The sequence below is a fragment of the Ornithorhynchus anatinus genome, chromosome 13, assembly GCF_004115215.2.
Source record: "Ornithorhynchus anatinus isolate Pmale09 chromosome 13, mOrnAna1.pri.v4, whole genome shotgun sequence".
Lineage (NCBI taxonomy): Eukaryota > Metazoa > Chordata > Mammalia > Monotremata > Ornithorhynchidae > Ornithorhynchus > Ornithorhynchus anatinus.
In genome coordinates, this window is record NC_041740.1 from 20,665,637 (window position 1) to 20,684,433 (window position 18,797).

The following is an 18,797-nucleotide window of genomic DNA, read 5'->3' on the forward strand; positions in this document are numbered from 1 at the left end:
CTGTGAGCCCGTGTGGCACAGGGACAGTGTTCGACCTGACTTGTATCTACCCCAGTGCTTAGAACAGTGCTTGGCACACAGGGCTTAACAAATACCATTATTATTATTATCTTGTGTCTATTTCAGCACTTTATACAGTAGTGCCTGGCACATAGTAAGTGTTTAGCAAATAACATTTAAAAGAAAGCTCTGAGCGGACAGAGATAGACAAAAGTAGAAAGAGCCCCACATTTTATATAAAATAAAATTAACATCCCAACATGGGACAGTCTAGAGGGGGTGTGTGTGTCTGTGTGTTTTGGGGCCTGGAGTGGGTCTCGCTTTATTAATATAATAATAATTGTGATAGTTAAGCGTCTATGATGTGCCAAGCAACATTCTAAGTGCCGGGGTAGGTACAAGGTAATCATGTTGGACCCAGTCCCTGTCCCACATGGAGCTAACAGTCTTAATCCCCATTTTACAGATGAGGTAACTGAGGCGCAGAGAAGCAAAGTGACTTGCCCGAGGTCACGTAGCAGACAGGTGGCGGAGTCAGGATTAGAACGCAAGACCCGACTCCCAGGCCCGTGCCCCTTTCACTAGACCTTATCCTTTTCAGCTCCACGTGCACCCACAGGCAAATTTCAGCGGCAGTGGTGTCTTCTTGGGGTAGGGAGTGTTCCATATCCAATTATGAGAGCTTGCTCGTAAAATTATTTGCTTAGCAAGTAAATATATTTGAAGTGAGAGGCTATATGAAGGCCTTTAATCTCTCTCCTATCTGGGTGTGCCCAGTGAACCTGATAACACACAGTAACTGGGTCTGTGGCCAGTTTTAGATGATCGAAAGTTTGTTTAGCCAAAGCCAACTTGGGTTTTCTCGCAAAAACGCTCACCCTCTTGATTCGGTCATCCAAACCTTTCGGGGCACAGAGACCAGTAGCTGGGGACAAACCGGGCTCCAGCCAGATGCCTGGGGAGAGGAAACTGAGGCACCAAACTTCATAAAGAGGCGAAATAGTCCGGGTGATCTCAGGACAGGATCTAGAGGAGGTAGACTGTCGCTGCTTTGGGGAGGGTCATAAACATTGAACGTTTTGGACTCTTTTTTTTGTGTGCACTCATTCAAGGCCCTGTTCATCTCCACTGAAAATTCACTCAGTTTCTGATGGAGAAAAGGTTGAAATTCAGCAGGGTGAGGGGAGCGCTGAAGACTTGACATAAAACGGCAGCCCGTCCTCTGAAACCTTAAAAACTCTGCATCTTCCTTTAATCTATTTAGTCTTTAATGTGGTCCCTAAGAAAAGGGGAGTGTGCTCACCATAAATCTCTGAGCAGTGTGGCCTAGCGGAAAGAGCGCGGTCCTGGGAGTCAGAGGACCTAGGTTCTAATCCAGGCTCCGCCCCTGATGTGCCGTGTGACCTTGGACAAGTCACTTCTCTGGGCTTCAGTTCCCTCATCTGTAGAATGGGGATTAAATCCTACTCCCTGGTATTTAGGAATGTGAGTCCCGTGTCGGGTAGGGACTGTGTCCAGCCTTGTATCTTGTATCCAGCCCGGTGCTTAGAATGGTGCTGGACACATCATGCTTAACATATTATCATTATGATTGCACATATGATTATTATGATTGTTATAAGGGCTGCGGGAAGAGAGATGACCTGAGCGAGGGATTCTTGATCATTTCGTCTCTGTCTCTTGACTGAGTCGCTCATGTTCGGGGCAGCTAGGTCAGAAACACCTAGCAGAGGAGGGGCGTTCAGTGACCTTTGCCCACGTTCCCCGGGAGATTATCTGGAGGGAAACCAGGGTAGTTGTGGTCCAGATTCTGCTTTGAAACCTGGGAGGATGTGCTCTGAGATCCTTTTGGGTCAGAGGTGTCCTGATGCTCCTGCGGGATGGCGGAATCACTCAAAAATATCTTAATATAAAATATAACAGGGAGCATTCATTATGTGCAGAGCACTGTACTTAGCCCTTAATGATTTGGAGCAAACTCTCTGGGGAAAGTTGCTTGCTTTCCGAGGTCTGAATGTTCCCTGTTACCCCGGAAAGGGTTTCAGGCTGTCCTGGTGGGGACCTGGGTTCTAATCCTGACTCCGCCACTTCTCTGTTGGACCTTGGACAAGTCACTTCACATCTCTGTGCCCCAGTTACCTCCCCTTAAAAATGGAAATCAAGGCTGTGAGCCCGATGTGGGGCAGGGACTTTATCCAACCTGATTAGTCTGGATCTACCCCAGCGCTTTAGTTCCAAGCCTGGCACATAGTAAGTGTTTAACACATACCAATTAAAACAAAACAAAACAAAAAACAACTTCATTAGTGTGGATAGTCTTGACTTGGACCTGATGAGACCTTTCTGTGAGTTGAAGAAGTTTTTTCAACGTGGCTGTGTCGATGCATTGGTATTTGAGGGATATTTAGCCGAAGGGAACTTTTACTTGGTTTGAAACGCTCACGTCAGGTGCTTTTGTTGTCGAGGTAGAGAATAAATTCTAGGGAATATTTTTGTCCTTTGAGCCCCAGATAAGGGGCTCAACTTTTACAAATGGAGCGCCGCAGTATTCAAATTATTGTGAAAATACACGTCTGTATTCACTCTTCATTGTTACTGAATTCCTATCTTGACTCATACTCATAGTGTGTATGCATGTACCTTGGAGCTAGACTGTAACGAAAGCTGCTTCAATTACACTCTTCAAATTTAAAATGTCATTTTGCCAGGCTAAAAGTCAAAAATGTGATTTTTGTCCTTTGTTTTTCTTTAGGCGATGACCTGGAGGAGAAAATGACCCAGTAAGTGGCTCTTTTGTTATTTGAAGATAATGTCCCAAATCTTAACGTTACCCAATTCTGCAGAATCTTCGGGAATTTCCCAATCAGAGTCTGGCATATTTCTTAGTACCCTGGGATTTAGAGGGGAATAAACACACACATTAAAAAGCAAGCAGTAGAGAAGCTAATGGACACAGGGACTTGTCATCTAACGGGTGCTATGCTGAGCCGCTCGGTACGGTACTGATGCTCTGCCAGTGGCAACAGGCTGCCTGGAGGATCCGTGTGATGAGAAGGGACGATCGCATTCATTCAATCACATCTGTGGAGCGCTTACTATGTGCAGATCACTGAACTAAGCGCTTGGGAGAGTACAATACAACATTAAACAGACACATTCCCAGCCCACAGTGAACTTACAGTCTACAGCCTCATGATTCCTCACTAGCGATGGGTGAACCAAGAAGTTTTCCTATTCAAGATAGGTATCTAAATCCTTCTTGAACGGCAGGAGGAGTTTTAAAAGCGTCTTTGCATTCAGTAATCTCTGCGGAATGAATTTAGCGAAGATGCGGGTGAACCGACTTTACGCTCAGTGATCCGAGCAGAGACTCTTAACTGTTTGTCATCAGGTCTATTTTTTTGTTTGTTTTTTTTTTTTATGGTATTTTTTAAGAGCTCTCTATGTACCAGGCACCGTATTAAGAGCTGTGGTAAACACACACTAGTCAAGCTGGACACAGTCCATGTCCCACGGGGGACGTTTAAGGTCAATCCCCATTTTGCAGATAAGGTAACCGAGGCCCAGAGAAGTGAAGTGACTTCCCCAAGGTCACACAGAAGGGAAGGGGAGGAGTCCGGGATTAGAAACCAGGTCCTTCTGACTCCCAGGCCCATGCTCTACCCACTGGGTCGTGGTGGGGCAGCCTGAGGATTGGAAAAGAGTTTCCTGCTGGATCAGAGGCCAGGAAGTGGGGGGCGGGGGAAAGCTTCCAGTTAGTTTTCAGATCTTGGATAATAATTTATTAATCAGTTATCCATTAACCCTAGTTTTAATGAACCAACTGGTCATTCTTCGGTCTGGATTGAGGAAGGGCTGGTAGGCTGACTTGTTTGGGTCAACGCTAAATGCACCTAGAAGCCGACTAAGCCCTCATTTCCTCCTCTTCTACTCCCTTCTGCATCACCCTTGAACTTGGATTTGCACTCTTTATAATAATAATAACGATAATGATATGGGATTTGTAAAGCGCTCACCATGTGCCAGGCACTATACTAAGAGCTGGGGTGGATGCCAGCCAACTGAGTTAGACACAGTCCCTGTCCCGCACAGGGCTCACAGTCTCAATCTCCATTTTCCAGATGAGGTAACCGAGGCACAGAGAAGCGAAGCGACTTGCCCCAGGTCACCCAGCAGACGAGTGGCAGAGCCGGGATTCCGATTCCCAGGCCCGGGCTCCATCCACTTTACCGTGCCGCTTCTCTATTATTTATTTTCTTCATTCACCCCACGTAGCCGTAATTAATTTCTATTAATGACCGTCTCCCCCCCAGACTGTAAACTGGTTGCGGGCGGGGAACGCGTCGACCAACTCTTGTATTTTACTCCCCAAACGCTTAGTACAGTGCTCTGGGCGCAGTAAGCGCTTAATAAATATGAGCGATAGAAGCTGTTTCTTCTGCACCCCGTCTTCCGGCAGAGGGAATGCCCATCGCTTCTAAACTCAGGCCTGGCAGGCGAGATGTAAGACGGCGGGGCTGTGTCGAAATGTCAAAAGTCTGGCACGGCACGGTCCTACCGGGCTTGAGTATAACCGACAGAGCAAAGAGGAACACTTAATCCCTTTTCATTCATTCGGTAGTATCTATTGAGCGCTCACTATGGGCAGAGCACTGTACTAAGCGCTTGGAATGTACAATTTGGCAACGGCTAAAGACGATCCCTGCCCAGTGACGGGCTCACAGTCTAATCGGGGGAGAGAGACGGACAAAAACAAGACAACGTAGTCCCAATAGATAGAATCAAGGGGATGTACACCTCGTTGACAAAATAAATAGGGTAATAAAAATATATACAAATGAGCACAGTGAGGGGGAGGGGAAGGAGCAGAGGGAGAGGGGGTGCTCAGTCTGGGAAGGCCTCTGGGAGGGGGTGGCCGGATAGGCGTGGACGGGGAACAGTGAGGAGGTGAGCGGCAGAGGAGCGGAGCGTGCGGGGAGGGCAGGAGAAAGAGTAGCTTCGAAGAGTAGCTGGGCCATTTGTTAAGCGCTCACCGTGTGCCAAGCACCAAACTAAGACAACCGACGTCGGACACGGTCCCTGTACCACAGAGGGCTCGCAGTCGAAAGGGGGAGGGAGAACAGATATTGAATCCCCAGTTGACAGTTGAGGAAACTGAGGCACAAAGAAGTTAAGCGGCTTGTCCGAGGGCACACGGCAGGCGAGGGGTGGAAGGAGGGGGTCAAACACAGATCCTCTGGCTCCCGGGCCCGGGCTTTTCCCTCTAGGCCAAACACCTGGGACTGAGGATGCTGAGGGAGAGTGGTTTCACCTGGGGACTGGTAGTTGGGGAGACGGCAGTCAGTGGTATTTAGTGAGCGCTTACTGTGTGCAGAGCACTCTACTTAGCACTTGGGAGAGTACAGTATAACAGTACAACAGACACATTCTCTGCCCACGACAAGCTTACAGCCTAGAAGGGGAGAAGCAGCGTGGCCCAATCCATCGACTTGTCTGCGGTGTGACCTTGGGCAAGTCACTTTACGTCTCTGGGCCTGTTAGCTCGTCTGTCAAATGGGGATTGAGACTGTGAGGCCCACGTGGGACAGGGACTGTGTCCAAGCTCATTTGCTTGTCTCCACCCCAGTGCTTAGGACAGTGCCTGGCACCTAGTAGGCACTTAACAAATACCATTATTATTATAACTGAGCGCTTACTATGCGCGGAACACTGTACCAAGTGCTCGGGAGCGTACGGCACAACAGAATTAGCAGATAGGTTCGCTGCCCATAACAAGCCAGAGGGGGGCCTAGCGAATAGAGCATGGGCCCGGGAGTCAGAAGGACCTGCGTATTAATCCCGTACCCGCCACTTGTCTGCTGCGTGACCTTGGACAAGTCGCTTCGCTTCTCTGTGCCCCGGTTACCTCATCTATAAAATGGAGACTAAGACTGCGAGTCCCATGTGGGACAGCAACTCTGTCCAACCCAATTTGCTTGTATCCACCCTGGCTCTTAGAACAATACCTGGCACATAGTGCTTAACAAATACCACAAGAATTATCATCATTTACTATTATTACGATGCCGTCTGGCTGGTTTCCAACAGATCAGTACGGGCTCCGAGGCTATCTTGGACGGGGCGGGCAATCAGACCAGCCGGGGCCACCCGCATTCCTGAGAGGTGGAGCTAAGGAGAGCGGACACTGAGGGGGCTGGGGGGGACGGGGAAACGGAGAGTGCGGCTGAGCGTGGCTACCGTCCCGCAGGTATGCGTACTACTATTCCGGCGTGGGAGCCGGAGTGCTGGTGGTCGCCTACATCCAGGTGGCCTTCTGGACTCTGGCGGCCGGGCGGCAGATCAAGAAAATCCGGCAACACTTCTTCCACGCGATCCTGCGGCAGGAAGTGAGCTGGTTTGACGTCCACGACGTGGGAGAACTGAACACCCGACTGTCCGAGTGAGTCCGGCCGGCCGGCGCTGCCCAAGGGGCCCCCCCGCCGGAGGCTTACCCTCGCCCCGCGCCGTGAGACCCCGCGCCGTCCAGGGAGGGGAGGGGGGGATGGAGGCGGCGCGTACGCGGCCACGGAAGGAAAGTCATCTCCCTTCTCTGGGCCTCAGTTCCCTCAGCTGGAAAATGGGGATTGAGACTGTGAGGCCCACGCGGGACGGAGACTGCGTTCGACCCGATTTTGCTTGTATCCACCCCAGCGCTTAGTCCAGTGCCCGGCACGTAGTAAGCGCTTAACAAATGGAGAAGCAGCGTGGCTTAGTGGAAAGAGCACGAGCTTGGGCGTCGGAGGACGTGGGTTCTAATCCCGGCTCCGCCACTTGTCTGCTGCGTGACCTTGGGCAAGCCACTTCACTTCTTGCCTCTTACCTCATCTGTAAAATGGGGATTAAGACCGAGCCCCCACGTGGGACAACCTGATTACCTTGTATCTACCCCAGAGCTTAGAACCGTGCTTGGCTCGTAGTAAGCCCCGGACAGATACCATTATTATTATCATCATCATCATTATTATTATTGAATACTACACTACTCTGTATTGTAATCATTGGCTCCATCGGCCCTGGAGTTGGCTTGAGGCCAACTTTATCGGTGTTAGGAGAATATAATAATAATGTATTTAAGTGCCTACTATTTGCCAAGCACTGTTAAAGTATTCAAATAGTGTAAAGTATTCAAGGCCTCTCCCACCCCTGGTCTTCATCCCCTTGGGGACCGAGCCCTGCTTTTGAAGTCTGGTTGGGACAGGCCTCCTTGTTAGCCCTGACACCTTCCAAAGATGAGGGTAGGAAGCAAACGTTAGAGAAGCAGCGAGGCCCAGTGGCTAGAACACGGACCTGAGAGTCAGAAAGACCTGAGTTCTAATCCCGGCTCAGCCACTCATCTGCTAATAATCGTAATTGTGGTATGTGTTACGGGATTACTACGTGCCGGGCACCGTACTGAGCCCAGGAGTAGATACACATTTATCAGGTTGGACACGGTCCCTGTCTCACGTTGGACTCACGGTCTCCATCCCCATTTTCCGGATGAGGTAACTGAGGCCCAGGGGAGTTAAGCGACGCTCCCGAGGTCACCCAGCAGACGGGGTGGGGGGTGAAGGCGGGATTAGAACCCATGACCCTCTGACTCCCGGGCCCGTGCTCTGTCCGCTCCGCCGTGCTGCTGAGTGATCTTGGGCAAGTCACTCCACTTCTGGAGTGAATGTTTTAAGCTCAGGGCTAGGCGAGTTTAAGGAGCTGTTGTACCGGTATTGCTGTTTGGGGTAATTTCCATGCTGACACAAGGCAGGCTATTTTGGGGGCTGGAGGGTGTGTGGTTTTGTGTGTGTGTACACTATATTTACTTGAATTACATTTTGCCAAATTTTTGCAACCCCAAACCATGGCATGGGCTATTATGCAGTGTCTTATAATAAAGTCTAGCAATAAAAGGAGCAGGAGGTAAAAGAAGAGGAAAGGAGGGGAGAAGAAAGAGAAGAGTATACTCGAGACTACAAGTCTGACTTCGATCTGCACTCTCCCTTAGTGTTGCACAAACAGGCCGGCAATGAATTAGCCCCCCTCTCCCTTCTCCTCTTCCCATCCCGCACCTAAAAGAAATCCCCTTTCCAGGGCGAGCCTGTATCTGTGACAGTCACACATCCTGGTTCTTCTACCCCGACATGTGCCCGGTGCAAAAAAAAACCCCAAAACAAAAAAACAAGAACCTTTGTGGCATTAGGGTCTTCTGAAGTTCCCTCCTCTTCCAAACCCTGAGCGTCCTACCCCTGCCCAAAGAAATCATACTTTATTTCCTCCTCAAAAATCAGGGGGTGGGGGGAAATTACGCAGCGGAGAGAATTATGTGAGTAAATAATCGTATTTATTCTTGACGTTCAACTGCCTCATTGGTCTACCTAATGCTAACCTGTCAGATTTAGAGCACAGACCTCAGTAGAAGGGAGGGAAGGGAACATGATTCATATTTGATGCTTCGAAAAAGGGGGAGAGAAAGGGTGGGGAAACCGTTCAACTGTGAGAAAATGCGCCTCTTGTACCAGGACTGGCTGGCCCCTGAATGAGCCCCTGGCCGTGTGGCGAGCTTAGGTAAAGAGTCGGCCCATCGCCGGTATTTGCCGAGCGCTTACCGTGTACAGAAGACCAAACTGAGCGTTTGGGAAAGAACAAAACGGAGTTGGTTAGACACCTTCCCTGCCCACAAGGAAGTCCCAATCGATCGGAGGTGTCGTATTGATGTCTGTCTCCCCCACCCCTAGACTGTAAGCCCGCTGTGGGCGGGGAATGTGACTGTTCATTGTTGCATCGCGCTCTCCCAAGCGCGTAGTACAGTGTTCTGCACACAGTGAGCGCTCCACAAATCCCATCCAACGAATGAAGGAACGTGTTCCTCTTTTAGCGACGTCGCCAAGATCAACGAAGGGATCGGGGACAAAATCGGCATGCTCTTCCAAGCCCTGACAACGTTCTTCACGGGCTTCATCATCGGATTTACCAAGGGCTGGAAGCTGACCCTGGTGATTCTGGCCATCAGCCCCGTCCTGGGATTCTCCGCCGCTGTCTGGGCCAAGGTACGTGAGCCTGGGGAATCTCTCTTGCGGAAACACGTCGAGTCACGGGAACGATTCTCCAAGCGCAACCACTTCTCTGGGGACCAAACCTAAACCCGCAGTATGTCGGCCGCCTCTTCAGAATGTCTAGAAAGCGAGCCAAGGTAATAATCATCATCATAACTGTGGTACTTGTTGAGCACCTCCTATGTGCCAGGCACTGTACTAAGCACTGGGGCGGACACAAGCTAATCGGATCAGACACAGTCCCTGTCCCACGTGGGGTTCGCAGTCTCAATCCCCATTTTACAGGTGAGGCAACTGAGGCACAGAGAAGTGAAGCGACTTGCCCAAGGTCACACGGCAGACGCGTGGCGGAGCGGGGATTAGAACCCATGACCTTTGAGGTCGAAGGGAATTAGCCCGAGCCAGGACCCAGTAGGCCGACATAAGGGAGAGAGAGTCAAACTTGCTTAAGATGGAAAATCTAATGGGGCATTGCCCTTTTATTTATTTATTTTTTAATGGTATTTGCTAAACACTTACCACGTGCCAGGCACTGGACTGAGCTATGAGGCAGATACAAGGTTGGTCCCAATCCGTGTCCCTCGTGGGGCTCACAGTATCCCCATTTTACAGATGAGGTAACTGAGGCACGGAGAAGTGATGGGACTTGCCCAAGGTCACCCAGCAGACAAGCGGCAGAGCCGCGATCAGAATCCTGGTCCTTCGGTCTCCCAGGCCTGGGCTCTAGCCACTAGGCAATGCTGCCCTCTAAATTTCCTTCCAGCCGCACCCTGCGTGACATGGAAGCAGCACGGCGTGGTGGATAGATCCCGGGCCTGGGAGTCAGCAGGTCGTGGGTTCTAATCCCGGCTCCACCGCTTGTCTGCTGTGTGACCTTGGGCACGTTACTTAACTTCTCTGTGCCTCCGTTACCTCATCTGTAAAAAAAAAAAAAAAATTTGGATTAAGACTGCGAGCCAAATGCGGTACAGGGACTGTGTCCAACCTGATTAACTCATATCTACCCCAGCGCTTAGAACAGTGCTTGGCAAATAGGTGCTGAACAAGCGCCATAATTATTATTATTCTGACACCTGTGTATTAGAACTCCTTTCCCGGAAACTCTGAAATAGTAATAGTGGTGATAATATTTATTATGGGCTTACTGTATAGCGCACAGTGGGAAGTGCTGTGAAAGAATACCTGGGGAGAAATAAAACCGTCCCTGTCCTTCAAGGAGGCTCAAAATCTAAGAGTATAAGGCACGGGGAGGGGCCTGGAACAGACGGGTAAAGAGAGTCTCACAAGCCTCTAACTTCAGCGTTAGCCTCGACTCACCTCTCTCGTTCATCGTCACCGAATCCCGTCGGTCCCACCTTCGCGGCATCGGTAAAACCCGCCCTCTCCTCTCCATCCAAACTGTTACCACGTTAATCCAAACACTTTTCCTCTCCCACCTTGATTTCTGAATCGGCCTCCTTGCGGACCTCCCTGCCTCCCGTCTCTCCCCCCTCCAGGCCATACTTCCCTCTGCTCCCTGGTCCATTTGGGTGCCCGGCCTGGGGAACGACGTTAAGTGACACCGAGAGGCAACGGAGGCTCTTTCCGTCGTATTTATTGAGCGCTTACTGTTGGCCGAGCGCTGTACTAAGGACGTGGGAGAGTAAAATGTAACAGACACATTCCCTGCCCGCGACGAGCTTACAGTCTAGAGGGGAGATAGACGTTAATAAAAATAACTGAATTGCAGATATGGATATAAGTGCTGAAGGGCTGGGACGGGGGAAAGAATAAAGGGAGTAAGTAAAGTAGTGGAGGCCATGATTCGAGAGGCTCAAATTCCTAATTCCTGGTCCGCAGACAAGCACTGGTCACTGGGAGATCACTCATCTCCGTAAGCACAACGGTGACACCGTAAATTCCTTTTCAGTTTGGCACGTCAGGTGGGATTTTCCACGTGCTTTGGATCAATCGCTGGTATTTACGGAACGCAAAACACTGCCCTTAGAACACTGCTGAGGTAACTGAGGCACAGAGAAGTGAAATGACTTCAATCATATTTATTGAGCACTTACTAAGCGCAAAGACTGTACTGAACGTTTGGGAGAGTACAATGTAACAATAAACAGACACATTCCCTACCCACAGCGAGCTCACAGTGTTGCCCGAGGTCACACAGCAGACAAGCGGCAGAGGCGGGATCAGAACCCAGGTCCTTCTGACTCCCAGGACCGTGTTCTATCCGCCGGCTCCGGGGTCGTGAAATCCTTCGAACTGGAGTCGTGGTGGGGAAGTGCGTGTCCCGGAGAAAAAGCCAAAGAGGCTAGTGTCGAAATGATTTTCCATTTTTTTGTTTCGTTTTGTGCCTTCAGATCCTGTCTTCCTTCACCGATCAAGAACTGAAAGCGTACGCCAAAGCCGGAGCTGTAGCTGAAGAAGTCCTGTCAGCGATTCGAACCGTGATCGCTTTCGGGGGACAGAAGAAGGAACTGGAGAGGTGGGGTTTCCTTTTAGCTTGGGCATTTTTCTCTCGGTCTCTGTCGGGTTTTCGGGCTCTGGGTGGAGCAGGGTTGCGTGGAGTTCCCATTCCACAACCGAGGAGAGTAACGTTCAGGGGCCGTGTCCGGCCCGAGTCGGGCTCCAACTCCGAATCCTCCAGCAGGCGTGAGCTCCCCCAGATCTTCCCCTTGCCCTCCCGGCTCCGTCCCACTCATATCCACTCTCTCCTGCATCTCGGCCGCCTCCCAAGAAAAGAGCGACCACCTGCTTTCAGAATCTACCCCTTTCAACTGCATCTGACCTCATTACATCATCTGAAAACACACTTATCCTGCCTCTTCTTTAATGTCTTACCATCATCTTAATAATAATAATAATAATGATAACTGTGGTATCTGTTAAGGTCTTACTTTGTGCTACGCACTTTTCTAAGCACTGGGGTGGATACGAGCAAATCGGTTTGGACACAGCCCCTGTCCCACAAGGGGTTCACAGTCTTAATTCCCTTTTACAGGTGAGATAGACACAGAGAGAGAATCGCCCAAGGCCATACACACGTGACAGAGCCAGGATTAGAACCCAGGTCCTTCTGACTCCTGACTTTTTCATACTCTGATGGCTCCTAGCCTTTGGTCTCCATGTTCTCAGATCTCCCCGATCCTAAAAAAAACCCGTTTCTGGATCCTCCCTCTGCCATCCATCTCCATCCTCCCGTTCATCTCCTTCAAGAGGCCTTTACCAGTTAAGCCCTCTTTTCCCTGTCTCCCTTTCTTCTCCGTCACCTAGGCATTTGGGGCAGGGACAGTGTCCGACCCATTTTGTTGGTATCCAACCCTGAACTCAGTACGGTGCCTGGCGCATAGTAATACAAATACCACAATTATCATCATTATCTGTAGGCTTTGGGTATTTGATATTCACCCCGCGCTCAGTCCCACAGCACTTATGTACATATCTGTACAGGATTTATTTATATTAATATCTGTCTCCCCCTCTAGACTGCAAGGGCATTGCAGGCATTGAGCTTGATTATAAACTCTGTTGTCTTCTCCTTAGTACGGTGCTCTGCACACCTTGATTGATTTGATTGATTCTCGTCCAAGGGATGATAATAGACCCACTACCTCCCTTTCCTCTTCTCTAACTTTCTGCAATCCAGGTGCTGTCTCCTCCTCTCCTCTAAAACTGTTGTTTCAAGTCACCGGCGACCTCTTCCTCGCCAAATCCAACAGATTCTGGTGTGTCCTAATTTATCCTCAATCTCTCGGGTTCCTCAAACACTGAAGGCCCCTCCCTTCCTTTAGAAACACTATCTCACCTTAGTTTTCCTGACAGCATTCTCTCCAAGGTCTCCCCCTCAGCTCTCTGACCGCTTCTTCTCGGTCCCTTTTTTCCGACTTTGGCCTTAGTTTCCATTCCCTAAGAGTGGGTGTCCTCAAGGTTCCATCCCTGATGGTCTTCTCCTATTTGATTCGCTCTCCCCTGGGGAGTTCAAGATCGGAGAGAAGGGGCAGAGCCGAGGCGCTGTAATTTCGGACTTAGTGTCCGGTGAGTCCGGGACTGTAAGCTTGTTGTGGTCAGTGAATGTGTCTGTTATTGAATTGTACTCTCCCAAGTGCTTAGTACAGTGTTTTGTACACAATAAGAAAAGAGCCCCTCCCAAGAAAAGAGCGACCACCTGCTTTCGGAATCTACCCCTTTCACAACTGCATCTCTGACCTCATTCCACCGTCTGAAAGCACACTTATCCTGCCTCTTCTTCAATGTCTTACCATCATCTTAATAATAATAATGATAATTGTGGTATTTGTTAAGCTCTTACTTTGTGTAAGAGCTCTCAATAAGCTCTCAGTAAATACAGCTGAATGAATGAATGAGAGGTGAGAGATCCAGGGATTTGTCGAGTTAAGGCGATGAGCGTTCGTGAGCTCACCGTGGGTGGGAATGTACCTAACAACTCAGTAATTTTATTTTATTTCTTAATGGTCTTTGTTAAGTGCTTACTACGTGCCAGACACCGGGGTAGATACAAGCTAATCAAGTTGGAGGCGGTGCCCGTCCCGCGTTGGGCTCGCAACCTTAATCCCCATTTTATAGATGAGGATGCTGAAGCGCAGAGTCCTAGGTCGTACAGCAGACAAGTGGCGGAGCTGGAATTAGAACTCAGGTCCTTCCGCTTGCCAGGCCTGAGCTCTCTCCACTAGACCACACCGCTTCTTGTTTTGGGCGTAGTTCCCTGTGTTCAGTACAGTCTTCGGCACACAGTAAGCGCTTAGTAAATATCATTGACTGATCGAGTCAAGTAATAGAGTGCCGAATAGATGGGGGCGGGAAGAGATTGGAGACAGAGAGACCAATTAATCGGCCGATACGATCAGTGAGCCACTTTTTTATGACCCAACCTTCGATCAGGATTAAAATTTATGTGGGTGGAGAGGAAAGGGCAGGTCTGCGAAATGCTGAGTTGAAGTAATCACCAAGTATAAGCAGTAGTTGGAGCATCAGAGGGGAGAGACGGTCAGGATGACACCCAGGTCGTGGCCTTCCGGGGCAATGGTTCACATTTATTGAGCGCCTACCGGGGACAGAACACTGTACTAAGCCGCTTGGGAGAATACGCCTCAAGAGGGGTGGGGAGGAAGAATGACTTTATCGACAGAGTTGGGAATGTTAGGAAGGCTTGAGAAGGCAAGTTGAGGAGTCCAGTTCTCAACCTGTTTGAGCTTCCAGGAGAATATCCGGAGGCAATTATCTGGAGGCGACAGTCGGTTGGAAGATACACTAGACGATCCCGGATGCCGTTGTTAGACTAAATTTCGGAAATTTGCTAGCTCTCAGTAGTCCACATGCGTCGTGAAAAGTCCCGGGGGAAATGGATCCACCCGGGACATTTATTGAGCGCTTACTATGTGTAGAGCGCTGTACCGAGCGGCTGGGAGAGTACGACACAACAGAATCAACGGACACTTCCCTGTCCGTAATGAGCTTACAGCCTAGGGAAAGTCATTCAATCAATGAGGGTATTTATTGAGCACTCACTGGGGGCACAGCACTGTACTAAGCGCTCGGGACAGTACAACGCAACAGAATTAAAGGACAAGTTCCCCGCCAAGCTGACAGTCTAGGGAAAGGCATTCATTCAGTAACGGTACTTAGTGAGCACTCACTAGAGACAGTATCTATTCCAGCGCTTAGAACGGCGCCTGGCACGTAGTGAACGCTTAACGCATACCATAATTATTATTACTGTCTTGACCTGGATGCCATCCGAGCCTGGGTTGGAGCTGGGAGAATTTCTGGAAATCAATGTGGACCAGATCCACGGTCCAAGGAGATGCCAGTCTCAGCAGAGAGGTCAGGCACCCAGAGTAATCGTATTTATTAAGCACTTACTATGAGTCGAGCACCGTTCTGAGCTCTGGGGGAGATGGAAGATAATCAGTTCGGATCCAGTCCCTGTTCCACGAGGGGCTCACGGTCTTAATCCCCATTTTGCAGATGAGCTAACTGAGGCCCTGAGGAGTGAAGTGACCTGGCCGAGGTCACACAGCCGACGTGGGGGAGCTGGGATTAGAACCCAGGTCCTTCTGACTCCCGGGTCCGGGGTCTATCTACGAGGAGCAGCTTAGTGGAAAGAGCCCGGGCTTGGGAGCCAGAGGTCGTGGATTCTGAAGCCGGCCCCGCCGCTTGTCAGCTGTGTGACTGTGGGCGGGTGACTTCACTTCCCTGTGCCTCAGTTACCTCATCTGTACAATGGGGATCAAGACCGTGAGTCCCGCGTGGGACAACCTGATTATCTTGTGTCTATCCCAGCGCTCAGAGCAGCGCTTGGTACATAGTAAGGGCGTAACGAGCCCCATCATTACTATTATCATCATTCCCCGGGGCCATGACAAACGTAGAATGGAAAGATAGAGAAGCAGAGAGTCCTAGTGGATCGAATCGTAGCCAAGTGGAAGCCTGCTGTGTCTTTGAACTTCAACTGATGATCTGGTTTCCAGGGGCCAACTCAGTTCCCTTCAGAGCTTTAATGATTAACCATCGGGATGGCCGACTGGCAGGTGAATCTGATAAGCGGGCTTCAAGTTTGGGGCAGGGCCCTCTCTTGCTTTATGGAATTCCCGGGGTCATTGCCCCGGCCCCAGCCTCTGCCAACCACGACTACGGCACGTGTCTTGAAACCCTGCCCGCTCTTCTCGATCCGCCTTCCTCTTTTGACAGGTACAACAAAAACCTAGAAGAAGCGAAGAAAGTGGGGATAAAGAAAGCGATCACCGCCAACATTTCTATCGGGGTGGCTTTCTTACTGATCTACGCCTCTTACGCACTGGCTTTCTGGTACGGGACGACCCTCATCCTGACGGAAGAATATACAATCGGAGAAGTCCTCACTGTGAGTAAGGGAGGCTTGCCTAGAAGGGAGGGCTTGACGGGATGGGAGTCGCTCTCTTTCCGTCGAGAGGAAGCCATCTCTTAAGAATGCGAAAGGAATGGGGAGCCGGGTGACAGTAGTCGTCTGGAAACGGAGATTAGCGAGTGGATGGTAGGTTATCCACGAAACGGCGAGTTTGGATGGCGGACCAAGAGGCCGAGCGGTGTTGGTTTTCATTTGAGGACCAACTCCTCTTCCGGGACGTCGCCACAGGCGGGCTGTTCCTGAAAGGTTTCGGGCCTTCTGCTTCGGGGCCACTTCTAACCACGATTTTCCCTTCGCCGTGTTGGACGTGCCGGTTCTTGGGGAGGCCTGAAACTAGGATCGGTTCATTCGTTCATTCGTTGTCATATTTATCGAGCACTTACTGTGTGCAAAGCGCCAGACTAAGCACTTGGGAGAGGACAATATCACTGAGGCATCGGACCCCATCAGCCTCTCCTCGAAGTCCACCACGCCCGGGGATCTCTCCGGCCCGGGCTCCGGGATGTCCGAAAAAAACCACGTGCCGCTCGGTCCTCGTGGTTAATGATAAAACACCCGACACCCCTAACTATCCATCCTCCTCCTTGAGCCCCAAAACAACTGTGGGTTTTGAAAATGTAAATGAGCGGGTCTGGCTCGATGCACTCCGGGAACTCGAGCAGCCCGGTGACCGGGCAGGTATGAGAAAGGAAAGAGGCTGTCTTGAGGCTGAATACGGAAGGCAGACAGATCCGGTTCAGTCCTGCAGGGGGGTGCATAATTCGATTTCGCACGCAAGCTGGTAACGCTTAAAAAATGCACCGAGTTACTGATAAATCTCTGTTAAAATGTCATGGCCTAATAGGTGATTAATGCAGACGAGGAAATGGTGAAGAGAAGAATGCGTTCTTTGAAGACACGGTGTCGACGGGCGGGAAGATCCCGGGGTGGGGCGATCATCAGGGATTGGGAAAGAGAAAAGGCAGGAAAGCCAGGATCGCTCTCTCGCATAATATTGTTAGTATTTGTTAAGCGCTTACTATGTGCAGAGCACTGTTCTAAGCGCTGGGGGAGACACAGGGTGATCAGGTGGTCCCACGTGAGGCTCACAGTCTTAATCCCCATTTTACAGATGAGGTAACTGAGGCACAGAGAAGTGAAGGGACTTGCCCACAGTCACACAGCTGACAAGTGGCGGAGCTGGGATTCGAACTCATGGCCTCTGACTCCCAAGCCCGTGCTCTTTCCACTGAGCCACGCTGCTTCTCTTACGTACCCACCGCACAAGTCAGTCGATCCATTAATGGTATTTGAGTCCTTAGTGTGTACGTAGCACTGTACTAAACCCTGAGGAGAATACATTACGGTAGAGTTGGGAGACCTGACTCTTGCCCCTAGACAAGTTGGCCCACATGGAAGCGCGAAGAAGAACTCCAGTGACATAGTGGATAAAGCACTGGCCCGGGAGTCAGAAGGCCATGGGTTCTAATCCCGGCTCCTCCACTTGACTGCTGCGTGACCTTGGGCAAGTCGCTTCGCTTCTCTGGGCCTCAGTTACCCCATCTGTAAGATGGGGATGGAGACTGTTAGCCCCACATGGGACAGGGATTGTGTCCAATTCGATTTACTGGCATCCAGCGCTTAGTACAGTGCCTTGCACATAGTAAGCGCTTAACAAATACCATTATTATTATTATAATTGTCTGGCCGGGAACAGAGGGTCACAAAACCCTAGTCATCCTCTCTGGGCCAGTTGGTAAGGTCTGCTCTCCACAGAGCTCTCTCTGTCAGGTGAAGATCTTTAATTAAAAATCTCTTCCTGTTTCTGCAGGTTTTCTTCTCCGTGCTGATAGGAGCCTTCAGTGTCGGTCAGGCCTCACCGAGCATCGAAGCTTTTGCTAACGCTCGAGGAGCAGCCTACGAAGTCTTCAAAATCATCGATAACGTAAGTCCGAGCCCCGGCGAGCCGGAAACCCACCTCGGAATGTGCCCCGCCCGCCCGCCCCGCCCCCCCCCCTCGGTCCGGATCACCTTCCGAGGTTCCCCATCCAGACACGGGCTCCGCGTGGCCCGGCCAAAGCCCGGGATGGCCGGTGGCCCGGCGGGCTCTCGGAAAGGATGAGGAGGCCCGTCGGGTTAGGCTGGCTTGAGTCTCGTTTCTCTGAGGTCTAGAGGGGGTGACTGACATCAACGGGAGTAAACGAATGACAGGTAAGCGCTTTAGTACGGCGCTCTGCACACAGTGAGCGCTCAATGAATAGGACTGAAAGTGTTGTGGAGCTGAGGGAAGGGTGAATGAAGGGAGCAAATCAGGGCGACGCAGAAGGGAGTGGGAAAAGAGGAAATGAGGGCTTAGTCAGGGAAGGCCTCTTGGAGGAGATGGGCCTTCAGTAAGGTTGGGAGAATAATCGTCTGCCAGGTACGAAGAGGGAGGGCGTTTCAGGCCAGAGGCAGGATGTGGACAAGAGTGGATTTCCCCGTTGGCTCTATAGTAGAATTATAATATTTCTAATAGTAATTATGGATTTTAAGTGCTTATCACGTGCCTGGCTAGGGATGGATACGAGCAAATCCGGTTGGACACAGTCCCTGTCCCGCATGGGGCTCACGGTCTCCATCCCCATCTTACGGGACTGGTAAATGAGGCCCGGGGGAGTGAAGTGACTTGCTCGAGGTCACACAACGGACAAGTGGCGGAGCCGGGATTAGAATCGATGGCCCGTGACCCCCCGGGCCCGGGCGTCGGCCACTCCGCCGTGCCGTACCCTTGGCTTGGATGGAGAATTCCCCCTTGCCAAATTGCGCTAAGAGGAGAGCTCCTCTTCGGAGTTTCCTTTTGAATAAGTTGCATAGCTTTG

At 50.6% G+C, this 18,797-nt stretch overlaps 1 protein-coding gene across 1 annotated transcript in view; it reads left to right on the forward strand.

Moving 5' to 3' along the window:
- Positions 1-18,797, forward strand: part of ABCB1 (ATP binding cassette subfamily B member 1) — a 56,703-nt gene that overhangs the window by 16,623 nt on the left and 21,283 nt on the right. Inside the window, exons 5-10 of the mRNA XM_029077742.2 lie at positions 2,753-2,780; positions 6,248-6,439; positions 8,888-9,059; positions 11,417-11,541; positions 15,765-15,936; positions 17,771-17,884. Coding sequence (XP_028933575.1) covers positions 2,753-2,780; positions 6,248-6,439; positions 8,888-9,059; positions 11,417-11,541; positions 15,765-15,936; positions 17,771-17,884 — 803 coding nt within the window. The remainder of the gene's footprint in view (positions 1-2,752; positions 2,781-6,247; positions 6,440-8,887; positions 9,060-11,416; positions 11,542-15,764; positions 15,937-17,770; positions 17,885-18,797) is intronic.